This window comes from Enhydra lutris, unplaced genomic scaffold (genome assembly GCF_002288905.1).
Source record: "Enhydra lutris kenyoni isolate GAN:26980312 unplaced genomic scaffold, ASM228890v2 scaffoldscaffold1, whole genome shotgun sequence".
Lineage (NCBI taxonomy): Eukaryota > Metazoa > Chordata > Mammalia > Carnivora > Mustelidae > Enhydra > Enhydra lutris.
Window position 1 is genome coordinate 14,024,001 of NW_019154085.1, and position 21,824 is coordinate 14,045,824.

A 21,824-nucleotide genomic window follows, 5' to 3' on the forward strand; every position below is an offset into this window, starting at 1 on the left:
CTCTGAATCCTCAGTTCATCCCTCTCTGAGTGAGAAGTAGAGGAAGGTAAGAAGAAGTCAGTGTGGCAACAGGCCCTTTTGCCCCAATCTGGGTTTGTTAATACCCCATAAGAAATCACATTTACAGTTTTAGGGATCTCGGGTTAACTGAAATAAAGGAAAACGTGACCGGATAGGGTCCCTCGACACCCAGCATTTCCTTCCAGTGGGCCCTCCTGTCCTGCCGAGCCTAGAAGGCTAGAGACACTCCCAGATCCTTTGCCATCAGGAGGCTGCCCACGAATTTGCGTTCTGCCACAGAGCTGCCCTTGCAAGAGACACTGGAGGGCAGAAGCCAGGCAGACGCTCCGGGCTGCTCCCCCTAGCAAGCAAGTTCATGAAGACTAAGTGTATCCAGTGGCAGGCCCGACAGCAACTTTATAAGCACCAAGTTCTGTAGAGTAACTCTGCTCCTTTTTAAAATATCTGGTGGTTTCCGTTCTCCACTAAGCCCTGCCCGACACGCTCTCCTTACAGAAATTAGGGGAGATTCCTATGAAGCTCGGCGTGGGGCTAATTTGGATCTGTCACATCCACCACAGGGCGGGTTGTGACGCTGCGCTTGTTCCTGGACTTCACAGAGAAGTAGGTTCTTTCCCTCAGCACAGTGAGGCCGGCAAAGCCCCAGCAGCCCGTACTGGAAGGTGTTCCGATAGCCACCAGCAGAGAGCCACTAAAAAACATTAGGGAGCCTCCTTTCCTTTGACAAAGACCTTTCCTGATTCACAGAAGCACAAAGACTCCCCTACCTCACATTTGGCTGAAAATGTGTCATCACCTCTTTCTGCTTCCCAAAGAAGAAAAATGTCAAAAAATAATAGTTCTCTCTGAATCTGCTCAGAATTTTTATTTTTAAGAAAAAAATCAGTATGAAGTGTTGAAGAATATTTAGTTCCTCTTTAGTTTTTGCATATGGTGGGACTTACTTTTTTTACAAAGCCCGTGAAACTATGAATTCTACCTCCTTTACGTTTGATCCCATTCAGAGAGCCTTAGAGTCGAGCGGGAATGTAAGCATTGCCTTCATCACCGTTTAATACCGGACAGACTCGCTGAGGACACTAGAAGATAAAATGGGTAACCGCAGAGCCGTCTGGTTGAAGTGGGGTTGGTCTGTCTCCCCACAACTTCTCCACAGTCCAACTAATTCTTCCCCTCCTAAGAGGACTCCCGGGGAGGGTGTCACGCCACTGCAGCTACGAGACCACAGTTTGAAAGTCTCTCATTTTGTAGATAAGGACGTCGAGGCCCAGATAAGTGTGATTTGCTCAAAGTGATTTGCTCAAAGTTACACCGCTTCTCTGTGGCAGAGCTAAGGCTCAAATCCAGACTTTTCCACCCCCGATTAGGTCAAAGCTCTTCCCACTAAATCGTACTTGCCTCTCGCCTTATTTGTCAAAGTCTCCAGGCTTCAAGGACTAGCTGAATTCCCACCTTCTTGTATGCCTCAGCCCCCGCTGATGGCTACTTTCTTAGGTTCCCCTCATTCTCAAGGTCTGGGCCTCTCACCAAGCACTCCATCACTTTCTTTGTCTTCTTTACTTTTTTTTTTTTTTTTTTTAAAGATTTTTATTTATTTATTTGACAGAGAGAGAGAGATCACAGGTAGGCAGCAAAGCAGGCTGGGGTGGGGGTTGGGGGAGCAGGCTCCCTGCTAATTAGAGAACCCGATACAGGGTTCAATCCCAGGACCCTGAGATCATGACCTGAGCCGAAGGCAGAGGCTTAGCCTCCTGAACCACCCAGGTGCCCCTTTATTACTTTTTTTCCTTCTTTCCTCTCCAAGATTTGAAATTCCCATGGGTAGATCCCCTTTATCTACTTCTGAATATCCCAGGAAACAGCATGTGCCGTCCTGGAACACAGCCCACAATTAAGGATTGAAACCGTGAGTAGCAAAGAGTCGAATTGTTCCCCAATATCCATTCTTTCATTATTTTATTAGAAGCGCCTAAGTTCAGCTGAAGAAATGGCTGCTGGCTAGAAATTCTGTTTCTCAGCCTCTCTTGCAACCAAGCATGGCCGTGTGACTAAGTTGTGGCTAATGAAATGGTAACAGATGTAACATGTGCAACTTTTAGGTCATTTTCTTGAAAGGACACTGCTCTCTCTCCTCTTCACTGAAGAAGGTCCTCTTTCCCCTTGGACTTGGCTGAGGTGGTGAAATAGCTTCAACCATAGGGAGGAGGGCCGTACCCTATGGGATAACGGAGCCATAAGATCCAGGAAACCTCATTGCTCAGATGACTTCATGGAGCAAAGCCACCTTGGTCTGCCCACCTACCTCTCAGCTCTTTCCTGAAAGAGAAATACATGTTTATCTTTCAGAGTCTTTTGGTTACAGCAGCTTGCCACGTTCCTTAGCTAAAACAACAACTATAATAATGTCTGCCATCCTGGTTTACACTTTATAACAGTCAAACCAGATTCAAGATGCCTGGGTGGCCCAGTCGGTTAAGCATCTGCCTTTGGCTTGGATCATGATCTCAGGGTCGAGTCCCGCATTGGGCTCCTTGCTCAACGGAAGCCTGCATCTCCCTCTGCCTGCCGCTCTCCCTGCTTGTCCTCTGTCTCTTCTCTCTGTCTCTCTCTGACAAATAAATAAAATCTTTCAAAATGAAACAACAACAACAAAAAAATCAGCTTATACTTGGGGCGCCTGGGTGGCTCAGTCGGTGGAGCTTCTGACACTTGGTTTTGGCTCAGGTCAGGTCATGACCTCAGGGTCACAACATGGAGCCCCAAGCGGCTCTGCGCTCAGCAGGGTTTCTGCTTGAAGATTCTCTCCCTCTGCCCCCACCCCCCCACATGCATGTTCTCTCTCAAATAAATAAGTAAATCTTTAAAAAAAAAAAAAAGGTCTTGTAAAGTATTAAATAAAATTCTGATATAAAATATTATTTTTTTTTAAAGATTTTATTTATTTACTTGACAGAGAGAGATCACAAGTAGACAGAGAGGCAGGCAGAGAGAGAGGGGGGGGGAAGCAGGCTCCCTGCTGAGCAGAGAGCCCGATGCGGGACTCGATCCCAGGACCCTGAGATCATGACCTGAGCCGAAGGCAGCGGCTTAACCCACTGAGCCACCCAGGCGCCCCTCTGATATAAAATATTATTGCACCTAAAAGAGAGAAGACCCATGACATGTGTGCTTGACGCCTTCCGTAAAATGTGCTGAACACCTACAGTATGCAGGGGACAGAGAACGATGCTGATATTGAGGGCAAACTCTGTCAGGCACTGTGTCCCTCCGTCATCTCATTCCATGAGCCCAGTAATCCCATGAAGTGAGTATTTTCATTCACGTATCACAGGTGAGGAAACTGAAACACAGGAGCCCAACTCCCCTGCGCACGCTGATGCTACCTGGTAAGCAGCTGGCTTTGTCATTCCCAGAGCCACCTGCCCCAGAGCCTGGGCTCTTCCCCCTCTGCTTCTGAGGCTCAGCACCTGTGGCTACTGCCCCGCAAGGACTCACAGACACGTGAGGACAGACTCACAGGCAATGAACTCTACCACAGGGCAGGATGGAAAGAGTGCTGCGTTTGAGGCCTAACCGGCTAATTCCAACCTAGGGGCCTGGGAAGGGTGTTCGCAGAGAGATCCCGTTTGCACTGACCTTTGAGAAACCAGGGGAAGAGGCTAAACAGAGAAGAGAGAGAGACATGACCAGCAGAGGGACCAGCATGAACCCAAACAGAGAGAGACAGAAAAAGAGAATACGTGTGGGGAAGGACAAGCGGTCCGAATCAACTGTGAGGGCTTCCCAGGAGGCAATGAGGGTGAAAGTCAGGCCAGGGCCAGATCAGAGAAGGCCTTGTGCTCCAGGGTAATGCTGAGATGCTGCTTTTTCGGCACCAAGGAATCACAGATGTTTGAGGACGGATGTCATGTAACCCAGTGCGCGTGCCAGCATGAAGGGACAGGCAAGAGAAAAGACTAAGCATTCAGGCCACTGTGGAGCCATCCGGGCAGCAGCTGACGACAGCCAAACAGAAGGCCACACGCAGACCTCGGAGATGCTGCCTAGCTGTGGGGACATGAGCATTTCTCCGAACCCCAGCAGCCAGTGACAAGCCTGATAATAGACTCTTTTCAAAACTGGCTACCATCCTCATCTCCAATTTTAGACTCAAATTCCTTTTTTCATTTTCACTTTCAGGGAAGAGGGTTTCTTCAGGGTGTGGTTGTGTGTGTGTGTGTGTGTGTGTGATGTCTTGTACTTGAGATAAAGCAACAGTCAAGGCCCTGGATCCCGCCACCCGCCCAGCGGCAGACACGACGCCGCAGCCTTCTGAGAGGCGTTCCGTCCCGGCCACCTCCCTCACTTTAAGTCAAACTCCCACCAACACACATAAAAAATGAATTCCAGTGTCACACACCTCTCAGCGTGTCAGTGTGCCATGTGCCTGTCTTGTGGCTTCTGCATTCTTGGGGAAGTGGTGGAGCTTCCTAGCAGACAACTGCGGTAAACAGTAGGTGTCCTAAGGAAAACCTTGAGAGCAAATAGCTTGGATGCTTCGAGGCAAAGGCCAAGGCGGTAAGCAGTGATGGAAAGTGTGTGCATAACCCTCCGGTACCCTCTTACCCCGACACACACTGAGGTTTCTCTTTCATGGTTGTTTTAGCCTCTTTTTCCTCTCCAACCACCGACCACTCAATTCTTTGAGGGAAAATTAACATTCATTATGCAATTTATCTCTCTCCTTTTAATCCAGAGTGTCTGTCTCCAAGGTCCCTACTCAATAATTAATGTTTGTTCTCATTTCCCATTCTCCAGAGCATCCATTCTTGAACTGTAGGGTCAACAATTAACACTAATTATGGCTTTTCCTCTCTCCAGTGTTGGTTCTTAGAATCCCAAGTTGCCCTGCTCAGCCTAAGTTATGTGTGCATGCGGCTGGGTCTGCACTCCGAGGTAGAAAAACACCAAGGAACGGGCTTTTCCAAGCCCACCACAGTTTAGCAAATCAATAAAAACAAACATTCTTTTTTGGCAACCTCTCTAGTATATTTTTTATCAGTAATGAGACAAGGAAGCATAAATACTTACATACACATATTTGGAAAGTAGTAGGGAGGAGGGGGCAGTTAGAGCATCTCAAAAGCTTTTTCAAGTTGAATTTTCTACGATTCCGCCTGACTTTTTCCTCCCTATGGTTATCTTCTCAATATCTCACACACACCCCCACCCCCCATACACCCCAGATTTCCCATTAAAAACTGTTCTTCCGAGGCACCTGGGTGGCTCAGTGGGTTAAAGCCTCTGCCTTCAGCTCAGGTCATGATCCCAGGGTCCTGGGATCGAGCCCCACATCGGGCTCTCTGCTCTGCGGGGAGCCTGCTTCCCCCTCTCTCTCTGCCTGCTTGTGATCTCTGTCAAATAAATAAAATCTTAAAAACAAAAAACAAAAAAACAAAAACTGTTCTTCCATCTCAGATCCACTCAGCTGACCTCTTTGCTAGCATCACCGCCCTACCGCCCTTAAAATCGTCTTTCTCTGGTCCATCAAGCAAATTCTCCTCATCCACTAAAACAGCATTGTTTTAACCAGTTTTCATTTTCACTGACAAGGACAGCCAGGAGAATGATTCTCACCCAAGGTAACTTGAAGAAATTGGAAAAAAAAAAAAAAAATTCAGGGCTGTGCAGAAGCCTGTCTGTCTTCTTGGCTGGATCAGATGGGCTAGAATCCCTCCTGTCTCCCCTGGTCCAACCCTTGTATTTGCGCTACAGCTGCAGGCTGGGGCTCCCACTTGTCTGTCATCCCCCCATCGCTGCGCGCACTGGGGCCCCACAGCACATCTGCTCTTCAAATCTGGGCATCTCCTCCCAGCGTGTGTCAGGCATTAACTGTTTCGTGCTCTTGCTCTGTCAAAAGTTCTCCTCTCAGAATTTCAGCATCATGGTCCCTACTGGATTTCACCCTTAAACACCTTAAACAAAAGTTATTCTTTTCCTTGATGCTTTTAAAATCCCAGCTCAATCTTCTCTCCATGATGGCATCAACAGATTTTTTTTTTAAAAACCACTCCATTTATTACAAGAATTCAACATCAAAGCCACCCCCTGGTTTTCCCTTGTCTTGAGGTAAGTAGCTTTTTTCAAGAGTTTTCCACACTCACAGGTAAAACGCCTCTTGTTTTTCAGCCTATGAATCTGTCCATTCAAATACCAACCATGAAAAGGAGGGGTCTAGAATTCAACGTCCCCTAAAAGGTAAGCTTTTCCTCTAAAGAAGTCACCTCTACTTCTCCTCTAGATCATGGGATTTGCATGCACCTTATTCCATACAGGGACCTCTAGAAACACAGTTTCTCCACAAAACGGCAATAAGGAGGAAAGAGGATTCGCTTCTTGGAGAGCCTGGGCAATGTGGTGTCCTCGTGAGTGACCCATAGGCAACGCTGCGTGCTGTGGTCTGAGTGTAAATATTAGGGGAGAAGAGAAGCCAGACTAAGAGCTTGTGCTTAGCTCGCCCAGAAGGAAAACGTGCAGGGACGTCCTGTGGCTTCTGCAGGCCACACGCCGCGCCCCTCACAGTATAACGAAGTGGGCACGGCCCCCAGAGTTGTGCACAGCTCCACCTGCACAACCACGAACGAGGAGACTCTCTGGAACATCCTCTCAGACATGTATTCAAAATGGAGGACTGAGGCCAGGTTTTCACCTTTCACGCTTCCTTTCATACTCTGCTTCCCCCACGTAGAAAGAAGCAAAAACTAGGAGCATAAGTTGACTTTGCAGCTCATCCCCTCCCTCCCGCCACTGCTGCTTCTGCTTCAGCCCGGGGTGGGGGAAAGGATGGTTACGTAGAGACCTTCTCTCTCTCCTAAAAATAGTCTTTGATTAATAGAGAGACGTGTGTGGTCTTCCTCGCTGCTTGTTTTGGGACAGGCGGCAATGAATCCTGAATGAGGGACCCGCTATGGTGACAGGAAGCGAGAGATGCCCCAGATGGAGCGCTGGAGCCAGGGCTTGGGAAGGGGGGGGTACTGTTTTTGCCAGAGACTACAAAACCAGAAGGAGAACAGGCACAATCATACGCCTGCCACTCTCAAAATCTGTAAGCAGAGAAGTGCCCGAGAACTTGGCATTCCGCGTCACCCCTCCTGCCATTCTCCTTGGATGGACATCCTGACCGTAGTGGGAAGTTTCAGCGTCAGTGCTGTTCATTCTCACGTGTTGGTTGGAACAGGGCCAGGGCTGCTCTTAACAGGAGCCCTCTAGGGAAGGATGATGATGATGATGGAGGTGATGGGGATGATGGAGATGACAGCTACCACTGTTGTCTGGCTTTGACATGCCAAACGCTGTGCTGAGTGCTTGACAGTCATCATTTCACTTCATCGTCACAGCAATGATATGAGGTAAAGTCTATCATTATCCTCATTTTTTATCTAGGACAGTGTGGCTCAGAGAGGTTAAGTGACTTGCCCGAGGTCACACAGCTAAGTGGAGATGCTGTGATTTGAACCCCAGAACCCTGCTTTTTTACCACAATGAATGGTGAGGAGTGATGTCAGTCTAAACAGGCATGTTGCCATCTGACAAAATGGAGACTTTAGGAAGTTCCTGACTTCATGAAACACATAAATGGCTTCTGTTGCATATCCTTTTCTCACTCCAGTTCCCCTTACTTGGCATCAGACACCCTTTTGAGGGTAACACTGAAAATGATTTGCAACTTTTAGAAACATGGGGAGAAGGGAGCTGGAAAAAAAAAAATAGGAACAGTCTGAGAGAAGCCAAACTCTTGAGACAGATTTTCTAGGAAGATAGGCCATTTATAGGGTAGCTCTCCGGACCAAAAACATTCTTCCTAATATAGCCAAAAATGCTGTAATTTCACTTCATTCTACTAAAACCTTATTAATAGATTCACTTTGAATTCAGAAGTATTCTCTTAAAAGTTTGATACTTCTGAGAAGCTAATAGTCATTCACACTTTAGTCATATATATTTAATCATACACACACACACACACGCACACGCACACGCACACGCACACGCACACACAGATATAAACACACAATCTCCATCCAGATGGCTGTTCTCTTGCAACCTAGCTGAGAACTGCTGTTCAGAGGGACTAAAAATTCTGACAGGGGTAGAAAGAGAGGTGGGTAATTTGAGGGTAAAGGGAATTTTAAGAATTGAAACATGCCTGACTGGTGGATTGATCTGGAGGGCTTGGACGAACTGAAGACATTAGCTATATGGAGGAAAAAGGAAGAAGAAAAGTACAGAAAGGGATACAGTAGAGCACCAAAGACAAACTTGGACTATTTCATAATTGCCCCATGGCAGGCTCTATATTCAGGAAAAGGAAAGGAAACTTTTATTTCTTCTTTTCTCTACTCCTAGTAACTAAAGACCTTAGGCTAATGCAAGTCTCTTTCTTATTTCCAAGCTTTTGAACATCCTATTGCCTCTGCCCGGAGTACAATTCCTCATCTCCTTCTATTCCCTAACATTTTTTAAAATTATGGTAAAATATACATAACATAAAAATTGCCATCTTAACCATTTTAAGTGTAGCATTCAGTAGTGTGAAGCAGATTCACGTTATTGTGCAACCAATCTCCAGAACTCTTTTCTTGGAAAACAAATGCTGTACTTACTAAGTAGCAACTCCCCATTCCAACAGGCCTGCCCTTATAAGCTTAGGACACCTCTTTTAGGGCTTAGATGTAGGACACATATTTGCTCCTTTGATTTGCTCAATGACCTTAACAAAAAATTCTTGTATCTCTTTGTGCTTAAGACTCCCATTTGTTTTTAAGAAAATGGATACAACACTACTCTGAAAATACGTAATACTCCCTGGCATTGAGTTCAAAGAGCAATTTAAGACTCCTATTCATTGGACAGACCTATAGATCTTTCACAACTTTTTGTTTTCTTTTTGGCCATTTGGTTTGAATGAATATTTTCAGGAAAAAAATGACAGGATTCTAAAGAATTACATAGATGGCGGACTTTGGGGATTTGTGGACTTGAAGGTCAGTTCCCCCTATTTGTAAATGACTTCGCAAATCAGGGACACAGACAATACGTCATCTTACAGAGGCCTGAGTCAAATCGAAGACATTACGAGGCTGTAAAACAGAAGACCATCCCTAGGCTGGTTAGTGAGTGCTCCTAGCGCTCCTCTGAGCACCCACATCTCACTGTCGTGATCTATATTCATTATAACTTGTGCAATTACTCTCGTGAAGTTATTTTTCAAAAAGAACACTGATTCTCTTCATATAAATATTGTTTAATGGACCTAAATAGAAGGCCAATTGCTGGGACTGGGGATAAAAGCAAGAGAAAGTGATGTGGTCTAACATTTTGGTGGTTCTCTGCCCAAAAAAAAAAGTTTTATACATCACCCTAACCCTTTATTTATAGACTCATTAAGATCTTGAAGAATTCCCCCTCTTTTTATTGGGGATATGATATGCACTAGGGGTATATCTAAGGATTCTTGAAATTCTCAGAATGTGTCCCTTCCAAGTAGCCAGAATCTGTGGTTCACTTAGTGTATAATATGCACAAGGGATCAGGGCCTTGTTCAAGCTGTGAGGTAGTGTTTAGCCCAAAGCATTTTAAGGCTGGTATGGATTTTAAGATGTATGTGTGTGTATGAGCTTTGAGTACGTGAATGTATTACCAGCTATATGTCTCACCCTATAATAAAGGTTACAGTATTATTTTTTCTTCTGTCAGAATGATCAAAAAATTATAACTTTCATTAACTAATAATCCATTAATACTCTTTACTGTTTTATCACTCCTCAGACATTTGTGCCGTAAAGAAACCGGAGGCTTGGGGCGCCTGGGTGGCTCAGTGGGTTAAGCCTCTGCCTTCGGCTCAGGTCATGATCCCAGGGTCCTGGGATCGAGCCCCGCATCGGGCTCTCTGCTCAGCGGGGAACCTGCTTCCTCCTCTCTCTCTGCCTGCTTCTCTGCCTACTTGTGATCTCCATCTGTCAAATAAATAAATCAAATCTTTAAAAAAAAAAAAAAGAAAGAAAGAAACCGGAGGCTTTTCTTTAGGATTTTTTTCCCTCCTAGCTTCTCTCACACACCTTCCTGTGTGGCTTACGGGTTTTCATTTACTGTTGTTTTAATTCTCCACAATTCCTTACTCGGAGAATAACGAAGACACAAGCATTGGAACATGCCCAATAGAAAGAATGAATGAGTCTGTTTTACAAAGCACATAGGATTGCTCATTCATTTATTCATTCAACAAACACTAATTGACCATCTACTAATGCCATATACAGCAGAAGGCACATGAATACAGTTGAGAGACAAAGTCCATGCCTTAGTGTCATCCACAGGAGTGGCGTATGGTGACAGCTATGAATGAGTGCAGACTCACTCAGCCTGGAGCTCGAGAAAGCTTTAGGAATGAGAGAACACTTAAGTTGACTTTCTGAGGATATATGTAGGAACTAGCCAAGTGGAGAAAAGGGAAGTATGCTCCAGGGAAAGGGACCACATTAAGGTTGGAGAACATGGTGACATAAAAGAAATGGAAGCGGCTTCTAACGACGGGTCCCCAGGGCACAAGTAGGGAAGGGAGTGGGGAGAAATGCAGTTAGCTAGTGATGTGGTCAGGAGCCAGATCATGAAAAGTAACTGCAGCAACTAAGAAATGTATCCCAAAGATTGTGAGATCCTACTGACACAGGAATTGATATACCTAGATTTTTATTTTAGAGAAATGACTTTTCCAACTATGTGAAAAATGGATTGAAGAGGCTAAGTCTGGAGGCTAGGAGACCAGATGTCTATACATATCTGAGAGTGAGTGACCAAGAACAGTATCTTCCATAGAATGAAGATCACCACATGAATTGAAGTGTTTCTTGTTCATTCCCCTCTTCCTCACAGTCTTCTACCACAGATATCCTTATTAATCCTATGATGTATCTTGACTGGAGGGTTTCTCATAAAGTTGATATTTTGCTGCCACACAACTTGAATTTAAATTCCATCATCTAGCTTGCCTTCCATTCTGGGTTTGGTAAACTGCCATGTACCTTTGGACTGCTCCATAAAAAATAATTTATGAATTTTTAACAGGCGTTGGTGTTCCCAAAGCAAAAGCCAAACCCTTGAGACTGAGCTAGACTTAGTCTAAGAAGACATAAGTAAGTAAAAGAGCTGTTATCCCAACTTGGAAGAAAAATATTGCCCTTGCATTTACTAGGCATTTCCATATTTAAATTCGAACCAACTTCTATCTTCTAGAGGACTCTATCTGGCTCCTTTAGTAGAGCTCCCTGGGGTATGTCTTTAGCTTGGAGATTTTCTCAGGTCTTGAGTAACTGTTTGATATGCCCATCTCGCCCTCCTCTTCATCCAAGATTTAAAGTAAAAATGTGTAGCATAAGGCGCCTGGGTGGCTCAGTGGGTTAAAGCCTCTGCCTTCGGCTCAGGTCATGATCCCAGGGTCCTGGGATCGAGCCCCGCATCGGGCTCTCTGCTCAGCAGGGAACCTGCTTCCTCCTCTCTCTCTCTGCCTGCCTCCTGCCTACCTGTGATCTCTGTTAAATAAATAAATAAATAAAGTCTTTTTAAAAAAAAAAAAGAAAGAGTTTAAAAAAAAAATGTGTAGCATTAAAAAAAAAATGTGTAGCATAAACAAGGTCTTAAATCTTATCCCAAGAATTTGATATTGACAATACCAAAAAGCCATCTTGGGTCTTGGTTTCCTGCATTAAACAAGCAGATCAAGATTTATTATAACACGTCAAACACTCCATAGGTCATAGGCATCTTAAGTCATATCATATAAAATATTTTTAGATATCATTCTTAAGAAAAGGTCAGCAGGGCTATGTAAAGGGACCAGAATTATCTTCCTTTTATGGTTAGTTTATGCTAGGAAGATTTTTTTTAAATTAATCTGGAATTTGCCTTTGCATTTTCCATTTTTGACCACAAATACAAAACCACGAAGGTACAAAGCCTGACTTTTAGGACTCCTCCCATTGGCTTCTGCTAGGATCAGCAGGTCCATGTGCAAAATTGTGAGAAGGCGAAAGTGCTTTCTGAGATCTGTTTGGCAGTGGAGATCTCCCCTCTCCAACGAGGAACCACTGCAAATTATGGGGAAAGTGTCATGAGAGCACACTAGGGATCAAAAAGTAATCATGTCTCAGAAATGACATCTGTGGGAAAAGGCCCTAAACATACTTAAAGAGGCTCCTGCCAGCACCTCCAAAAGCTACTGCACTGGTAACCACAGAAATGTTTGGTCACTTTGGAGCCTGTGGGTCTGATGTTCTTTCCCAAGCCCTAACATACAACCACAAAAGAGCCAGGTGGCCTGGGCTGCCTAATAAGATAACTTTTTGGTTGGGTCTCTATTTTGATACCAGATGAGGCCCACCAGAGCATCCCATACCAAGGGAAATAAGTATTAGGAAACAATGGGAATAAATATGACTATATTTCACTTTTATCAAAACAATGAACATTGTCAACATAGGTTTAAATGAAAGGAAATTTTAAGCCACCCTCTTCCATGCTAGAATCAGATGCTCTTTGTTCTTTCCTGCTTTTGAGTGTTTGGTGAAGGATCCTATGATTTGACGAAGGCAGAAGAGTTTGGGACGAGACCCCATCTGGTAAGGGTCATCTCTGAAACAGCCTGATTATCTGGTGGGAATGCTATCTCCTTGCTAAAAGCCTGTGGTTAGATTAATGCTAGCATTCAAAAATCTGCTCTGGCCTGATGGTGGGCCGCCAGAGGAGGAATGTGTTTTCTGTTTATCTCTTCAGCGGCAGCAATGTTCATCACAGAAAGACTCTGAGCTCCCAGTTTCAAGCAGGTCTGGAAGCTGCGCGGTCTGTGGCCTGTGTATGTACAGACCAGTTCAGAATGATGAGAAAAAGCCAGGCCCGGGTTCACGGCCAGTTGCCTGCACTGGGCGATGGGTCAGGCAGTTTCTCCAGCTTGATAACAAGGGTAGATCCTGCCACATTGTCTGAAGAGGAAGTCTCACCACCCCCATTGCTTTATCTCCCAGGAATGCGGTTTGAATTGTATCTCCTCCTTGACAGCGTAGACCTCAGTAAATTACCAGGGTCTTGACCCAAGAGATGGAGAAGTTCTAAGCGATTTTTTTAGTCTCCTATCTAAAACTGTGTTTACATTTCCTGAACTCTGGCTGACTGATTCATTCTCCTGGTGTTGCAAGAACTTTCTTTATGCATTAGAATTTATAAGTTTCATTTCTAAGAGACCCAAGCTTCCTTCCAAGCCACAGTGAAGTGAACCTCATCTCAACACAATTCTGCTGGGCTAGATGTGTCCAGAGGATGGATCATGGCCAAGCAGCTGTGATGTGGCAAACCCAAGCGAGGCTAACGGAGGGAGTGCGATGTGGAAGGAAAAGTATTAGAAACTAGGAAGATTTGGGTTCAGGTTCTAGTCTCACACTATTTCAAGGAATAGCCTCAAGCCAATCTCATGAAACCACTCTCTGGGCCTCAGTTTCCCCGGCTGTTTCAAAAAAGACATGTTTTAAATCTGTCTCCAAAAGCCACTTCCAAACAAGAAGAACCGGACAGCTGAGAAACAACAGAAAAGGAAAGGTCAGCCCACAAGGAATGAATAGAAACTTGGGTCAAAGAGACAAAGATGCCACGGGCTCTTAAAAGTAGCAAGCATAGAAATAACTTTTTGTTGGACACCCAGCCCACACTAGAGACTGACTAAAACCCTTGTCAGTGGAGCCATGTGCTTAGCTAAATCTGTTCCTCAAATAAACATTCCTTTATAAACATTAAATTCACTTTCTTGGGGATAAAAAGAAAAACAAAATAAATCCTATCCTTTCACAGCATGGGATTTGAGTCTTGGACTCAAAATCGCTCCTGAAAACCTCACTAGTTGTGCAAGCTCGGGTAGGTTAGTTCACCTTTCAAGCCTCAGCCTCCACACCTGGGCAGAGCAGGGATCCAGCAGCTGTGGAGGAAAATCATGTAGATCGACTCCACGGCCACGTCTGCGTGGCAGCGGCTTTGTGGCAAGCGCCACGATTTCCCTTAGTGCCCCCTCACCAGCCCTCCTTTGGCCTTTGCCTTTGTTTGCTTTATGTTTCCACTTCTCCTGTTGCCCTTCCACATTATAAGGGAAGAGCGAAATCTCTGATCTCTCTATCTGGAAGGCTGCAAAAGCGTTTTCCTACTTCAGTCAAGTATAATCATACAAAATTTATATTCAACAGTATCAGCAGATATTTTCCCATCAATATTTCCTTTTTAATTTCAGCTTTATCTGAATTTTAGTAGCACAAGGAATTTACTTTAGTTCTCTGAAAGAGCAACCAAAACAAGAAAAATAGAAATCTGAGTATGAGTTCTCAACACGGTATTTAACATGCTGTGTAGACAATGCTTCTAGAGGGTACAGGTGTTGTTTGGTGAGTAAATACGGAGGTCATAGGGGTGTGTGTGTGTGTGTGTTTATGATCTTATATACATGAACTAGGTTTGTATATATATATAGTATATATAAAAATTAACTAGACCTAGATCTGACAACCTTGATCGTTTTCTCTGATTTTCACCATAGCAAACTCTGAATCCAGAACCTATCTTCTCACGAATCTTCATGAAGCCTCACCTTTGACCCAAAAACCAGAGAACCAGGTACAGTACTGACTCTGAATGAGCCTGAGACTGGGAGGCAGGAATTTGGGGTTCTTGTGCCGGCTTGCTGTGTGACCCTGGGTGAGATTGTTCCCCTCTCTGGGCCTCATTTGCCTCATCAGTAAAATGAGACGAGTGGATTATAAAATCACATAGGTTCCTTGGAATATCTTAACACAACCTGGACTATTTTGTGTGGCTCTTATGTACCTGAATGAGTTGAAACAGTCTTTCCCTGACTTCTGCAATGTCAAAAAGGCAACAAGGAAACACAGAAATGTATCATCCATCAAGGCAGTAGGCCCTAAGACTTTGTACTAAAGGGCCCATTTTTTTTCCCATCCATTTCTCATTCCTAATGGGGAGGAGGAAAGTAACAATCAAGAAAAAAAAGTAAGGATACTGTGAAGAAAGGAGAAAAATGCTTCATTTGGGTGGGTCAGAAGTATCTCTTAGTGTTTCAAGGATGTACCTTCACACATATTTATAAGTTTGTTCCTCCATTTGTGAGGTTGCAACTGTTTTCAGACTCACTCTAGAGAGACAACTCAGGGGAATTCCTAGAACTGTGCCCAGGGTCTCCGAGAACCGAGGGAGAAGCAGCACAGCTCGAAGGCCTCCTCAGGTCTCTCCCTGCTGTGTGACAGCTTGGGCAGGGAGAGGGGGCATGATCTCCATTTCTCCCTTGTCCCCCCCTTCCTGAGCCTGGCTTTCTCCTCTTCCCTCACATTCATGAAAAAACAATAATAATAAAAATAGTTTTGTTTTCATGTGTGTGCCTAGCTGGGTTCTGAGGAAGGATCTGAACTCTCACTGTGAGAACCCCAGGCCTGGGTCAGGCCTCCGCTGAGGTAAAACACAGCTGAGCTGACCCTTCCTGCTGCTGAGGAACCACTGAACCAACCTCTGCATTTTGTTTTCTTTTCTTTTCTTTTTTTTTTTTTTTTTTTCTTTTTAACATGCCTGCTTTGAAGACAGCCTTTATAAGGGATCTGGAAGGTTTTCTTTTTTAAGAGAGTCTGTGACTAAGGAAAATATAACTATGCTATATTTTGCTAATTCCACAATTCCAAAGGCCTAGCAGATGCCTCACGTATCCTAGACACGCTCCAAACTCAGTTCCAGTTCCAGAGGCTGCATTTCAGGAGGCCTAACATCACCTGCCATAAAAGGGTGGCTCGGCCACGTCAAAATGAAGCCCTAGACTGAATTATTAACCTCGCAGTCAGAAAGAGGAACACCAGACCGAGGGTCTTAAACTCTAATCCTGGGTTTCCCCTGTGAGGCGGCGGCCAACCAGCTTACTCCGAGAACTTCTCCAGTCTTCTTTGTGAAAGGACGGCCCTTGCTCCCCCACAGAACCGGTGGGTTTGTTCAAGTCCCAGCAGTCGTACCCCCTTGAGAAGTCGCCCCCCAAAGGAAAGCCATTTGAGGGAATGTCTAGGGAGCCCCACCACCCCTAAACCCAGAGAAAATGGGGGTGGGACGGAGGAAGGGGAGGGGGCTCCCAGGCCTCCCCCACCCCTGACTTCTTGAGGCCAACAGCCCTTTATTAGATTAATCACTGACTTCAATTTTAACTACTTCCTCAACCTACTCCATGTAAATGACTAATTTCATGTTTACTATAAAGCATCTGGAAAGGATTTAGAAACAAATTTCTGCCCAGCAGACTGCAGTCACGTACCTTGACTGACCGCTGGCGAATCCAGTGGATTCCTTGCAGGGCTGCCTTCCCCGCTCTGAAGCAGGCTAGGATATCACACAAAATCGATCTTTATCAGCATCAGCGGTTTCTACTTTTCTTTCCTTTCCATTAATTCCTCACTCATCCCCCCCCCCCTTCCCTCCCTGGGGTCTGACCATATTAGGAGTTCGGGCCCGTAAAACACTTGCAACTTTTTTTTAGCATTGCGCTAGCTGCGAGGAAAGCGGGGGAGAAACAAAAACAAAAACCCACCAGAGGTGGACTCTTCGGGCGTCACCGTGCTTTCACAAGTCACAGAGCCAGATTCGGAGAACGAGTTCTGCCGGGGTGGGGGGGCGGCAGGGAAAGCCAGCCGGGACCGGGTTCGCGGATTCGGGGCCCCGGCAGCGGGAGGCTGCCCCCGGGTGCCCCCTAGCGGCTGCATGGGAAACTGCGGCGGCGCGCGCAGCGGAAGAGAGCGGGAAGGACCCCGGCTCCCGCCTCCCACTCGCGCGGTGGCCGACCCCGGCGACTGGCTCCCGAGGCGCCCCCTGCACACCTGGCCGAGGATCGGGGCCTCGAGGCAAACCCGCCGAGAGAAATGGGAGTAGCCGCGACCTCGACAACTTCCCGGGAGTTGGAGGAGGGGGTCGAGTCGCCGAGCGAGGGCGGAGACACTACAAGGGCAAAAACGTGCAGATGAAAAGAGCAGTGAAAAGAGAAAAAGGAGACAAGCAGACATGTTTCAACTCCAAGCTCCCATTTCCTCTTTCAAACGCACTGCCTCCCCACTGTGAACAGAATCAAGTATTTATGAAGGCATTTTTTGCATATTAATAGCCGCATACGGAGCATTGCCAGTTCTGAAGTCCTCAAGGTAGGATGCCCTTTTTTTAACGCAGGTCCTCCAGGCTCCTCACGGAATCCGGGATCCTCCTTCACCTGTATTTTCCTTTCTGCCCTGTGGCTCCTCCTCGGGCCTTTCATTTGATTAAGAGAAATTAGTTCCCGCACACCGTCGGCCACGGAGTCCTGCTCTGACCTCGGTGGCTGACATCAATCGCTAGAGAAGCTTCTCGTCTTCCCCAGGGCCTCTCCCTGGCGAGGCTGCAGGTTGGGTGAGGTGACCGGCCCCTAAAAAGAGTATTAAAATTGTAAATGAAAATTCCAGCAGGAAATGTTAACGTATCTATGCTGTAGGGACAGAAAGGCAAAACTTAAAATAAATAAATAATAAAGTTTTTTTTTTAAACGGTGTTAACTGTAACAGCATGGCTATCTATGCTCGACAAAGATGAATGCAATTTTAAAAGAAAAACAGTGAGAACCAGTTTAGAGAAGTAAGTAAAAGACATAAACAATTTATATCAAAAATAATAGCCATAGGAAACAAGGGTGGAAAAGTATTTATCCTGAGCGGCAGTTTGAATGCGGCTTAGGACAAACTGGAGGTATCATTATCTCCAAAATGATATAAAATATCATTTTATATTTGAGGTATATGCCTCCTTCCACTTTTTTTTTAATGGTAACCCCCTGGACTGCCTATGTTTTAGTGGCACTGGTAAACTTAATACACTCCTGGTGGGTTGTAATTTGGTTTAATCCAGTTGTAAAGCAAACTGGCAGTATAAATTTGTGAAGCATGAAAAAAATATTCCCACTCGTTTGTTCAGTATTTCTGACTCCTAGGAATTTATCTTAAGGAAATAATTCAGCTGGGGGGGAAAAAAAAAGTGAGTGAAGATGTCCACTACAGCATTATCTATAATAAGGAAAAATTGGAAACACCCTACTAGTCCAACATCAGAGAAATGTTTACCTTAATTATGACATCTCCCTCTTGGTGAGTGGTTTAATTCATTCATTAAAAAATGATGCTTGTTCATACTAGAAACTCTGACTTAATGCTCACAGTTTCTCAGCCTCCACACCATCAACGTTTTGCACCAGATACTCTCTGCCGTTGGGAGCTTTCCCATGTGTTGTAGGATGTTGAACAGTATCCCCAGCCTTTTACCCAGTAGATGCCAGTAACGGAGCCCCACAATTGTAACCATAAGAAGTGTCTCCAGACCTTGCCAAATGTCCCCTGAGGAGAAATATCAGCGCCCCCCGCCCAGTTGAGAAGTACAGATCACATTTTAAAAGTGGAAATCGAGGTGATATTATCTAGAACTAACTGCAGCTATGGGAAAAATAATAAATGTATCTACGAGGAAAAGACTGGCAAAAAAAAACCATGCAAAAAAGTACATGCTCATTTGAATCATGCTCATTTGAAATTAAGGCTGTGTTGAAGTGAGGTTTTGGTTTTGGTTTGTCTTCTTGTTTTTCACTGCTTTTCTTTCTTTCTTTCTTTCTTTTTTTCTTTTTCCAAAATTCTCCCTGTAAGAAGGAAAATGAATCAAGAGGAAAACTGGTTTTATTCAAGTCTGGCTTAAAGTGATCTAGGAGTCAGAGTAAAGAAGCATACAGCAAGCTGAACAAGACTGTAGTGCCATTGTTTTTTAACTGCTGTTAGTTAAAATTATTAAGTTTTTACTAAATAGTTGGGATAGGGGCACCAGAATTCTCCTTTGAAAGATCTCAACCCCTTGTCAGCATTTTATCCCTCTGACCCTAGGCCTCAAGGGACAGTGAATTTGCCTCTTTTTTGGAAAAGTTTGATTCTCAAACGATGAATCTCTTGTGCACTCAGATCCATCCATGTAAGCTGGAAGCAAGAAGGGTCCTTAGGCCACTGGTTTATGGAGCTGTCAGGGCAGAGAGCTTGTCAGTAAAGAGTATCAAAGTACATGCTCCAACCTTAATTAGATTTCCCAAGAATCACTGCATCTCTTTGTTTAAAACAAGAAAGAAACTATCTCACCACTTTTCACGGTGTCTATTTTCTCCCTTTGTTAAGGAAAGCAAACATCCTTTCTCACATGCTTTATCTTGGGTTTTGTTTTGCTGCTTTGTGGGGATTAGAACTTTGGTAGTGTCCTAAAAATCCTGTTAAACTGGAATTATGTCCCTTTTTCCCATCTCACAAAGCCACTTCTATTTCAACCTATATTATCTCTTAAGTTGAGGTTTGGTGAGTTTTTAAGAGTATGAATTTGTGTTTGATCTTAGGTGTCCTAAATTTACCTCTTTGGGATTTCAAAGAGTAGCCTGTAATTCTAGCACACTAGAATTTAAGTTGAATAAACCTATGTTTACCCCATCTGTTTCCTTGGTGGTTTCACAGATGGTGTTCATATCCCCTTTCAGCCTTCCTCTTGCAGGACAAAAAAACAACAGCATGCACACCAAAACCCACCTGTAGACACACTAAGTTTTTGTAAAAAAGGGGACAAAGGTGACCTTTTGTTTCAGTGACCTTCTGAAGCATATCCTGCCTTCCGTTGAAATTTTTGGCAGTTATCTGAAAGGACAAGCTACTGATCTTTAAAGACAGACCCCCCTACCCCCACCCCACCCACCCCCAAACACCGCCACCTGCCTCCCATTTTGCCTGATTCACCTTTGTATCCCTTGTATTTAGCACAGTTCCTGGCACATGGTAGCTACTGAAAAAAAAATTGACAAATCAATCTCTAGTTGACATTAAGGACCATGTTCTGGGTAGAAAAGCTATAATCCTCCGAATAGGATTTGGAAATTGCCCTTGCTTTATTTCCAGTGATAACGATATGAAGTTCAGCTGACATTTCTGTAACAGCTCACACAATCTCCAGGTACTTCCTGCCATTGGTTGGCACGATTTGGTAATTTCACTCTCTGGGTCATGTGCAGATCAGAAATGTCACTAGGCATTCTTCCTGAAGATCTTTTTGAGGCTGATAAGTAAGATTGGGCTTATGATTGATTCCCAAGAGAATTAACTGCATCTCCCCAGTCAGAGAAATAGGCTTTACTCCCTCACCTTTTGCTTCTCATTTCCAAAGGCCTATCATGGCATTTCCCCAGGTTCCATGCTGGTCCCCTCTCCGCTTTCCCTCTCTCTCTCCTGGCTCTGTAAATAATTTTGGTCATGGAGCTGGATACAAAGGTTTTTTGAAGATATAAGCAGACTTCAACTTCTGGTTCAACCTCTCCCACAGGACTATTTTGTCAGCCCAAAACTCCACTGACAATTTAAGGATAATTTACTAAGAGGGGTTTGTTTTTAATTATAAAACCAAGGCTTTCATTTTTGGAATATTCACTCTAACTATCATTGATTCTAGGAAGTCTGTGTTTATTGATCTATTGGCTGCTGGTTCCAACCAGGCACATGATCGGTGCCTAGTTGATTTCTTTCTTTTTTTTCCCTTTTATTATGGAAAATTTCAAACACGTGCAAAAGTAGAGAGAATAATATAATAAACCTCCATTTTATAATAAGTATCAACAATTATCTCCCCATCGTTTTGAGAGGGTCTTTTTAGATGATAATATCAGCCGATGTTGTCGAGGTTTACTATATGCAGCATTGATTTTTTTCCCCTCAATCCTTATGATAACCCTGTGAAGTAGGCACAGTATTATCTCCATTTTACAGATGTGGAAACAGATGTCACGACAGAGTCCCATTCAGCCTGTGACCTGCACTTGCAAAGAGGTCTGCTGGAATCCCACAGAGCAGCTTCCTCCCAACAGGCTGTGTGGTTTCAGGCAGGTTATTTACCCTCTCTGAGGCCCAATTTCTTCATCTGTGAAAGACAATAATATGTCCCTCATGGGGGTCATGACAAGAATTAGACAAAATATATGGAAAGGGATTAGCACAGTGTTTGTCACTAAGCCATCCCAATAAATTACAATAGTATTCTGTTCCCTTGCTCTCTGCTTGGAAGCCATTATAAAACAGAACGTGGCGCTTGTATACCATCGAAAAGGTCAGATGTGGAAAAGGCGAAGCTTGAAAAGTAGGAATAATTTCAAGGATTGTGAGCCAGTCTACTTACTACTGTCCCCCTCCCCCACTCTACCCTCCCCACAAGCCCCACTGTCGCCCCAACCAAATATTCCCCATATTGTCTGGATTTTCGCTGCTTACATTTCTACCTACTAAAGATTCCTTTGGGTTTCTCATATCTCGTTGTGAATTTTTCTTTTTTTTAATTGTTTTCTGTTCTGCACCTAAGGAAGCACAGTTGAAAGGTTAAAGGCCTGGGATGGCGGGGGTTGGGGGGGGCAGAGGATTTTGGAGTCAGGAGCAATGTATCTGGCCCCTGCCTGATACAGTCCCCCTCCCCTCATCCCCTCTTCCTCCCACCCAGCACCGGGCTGCCCAAGAAAACTGAGAGGTCAGAGGACAGGAGGGCCCAAAGGAAAGGAAGGGGGCGGGAAAGAAAGGGAAAGGAGATCTTTGTTTCTCTCCTTCCAGCTCTCTTAGCTGTCCCAGCACTACCAGGGCTAGTTCAACTTTTTAGTCCAGCTAAATTGTGGGTTAGATAAACTT

At 44.6% G+C, this 21,824-nt stretch overlaps 1 protein-coding gene across 1 annotated transcript in view; it reads left to right on the forward strand.

Annotated features, from left to right (window-relative positions):
• Nucleotides 1-21,824, forward strand: part of LOC111149589 (KIAA2012 ortholog) — a 103,390-nt gene that overhangs the window by 37,897 nt on the left and 43,669 nt on the right. Inside the window, exons 12-13 of the mRNA XM_022506758.1 lie at nucleotides 6,190-6,258; nucleotides 14,627-14,703. Coding sequence (XP_022362466.1) covers nucleotides 6,190-6,258; nucleotides 14,627-14,703 — 146 coding nt within the window. The remainder of the gene's footprint in view (nucleotides 1-6,189; nucleotides 6,259-14,626; nucleotides 14,704-21,824) is intronic.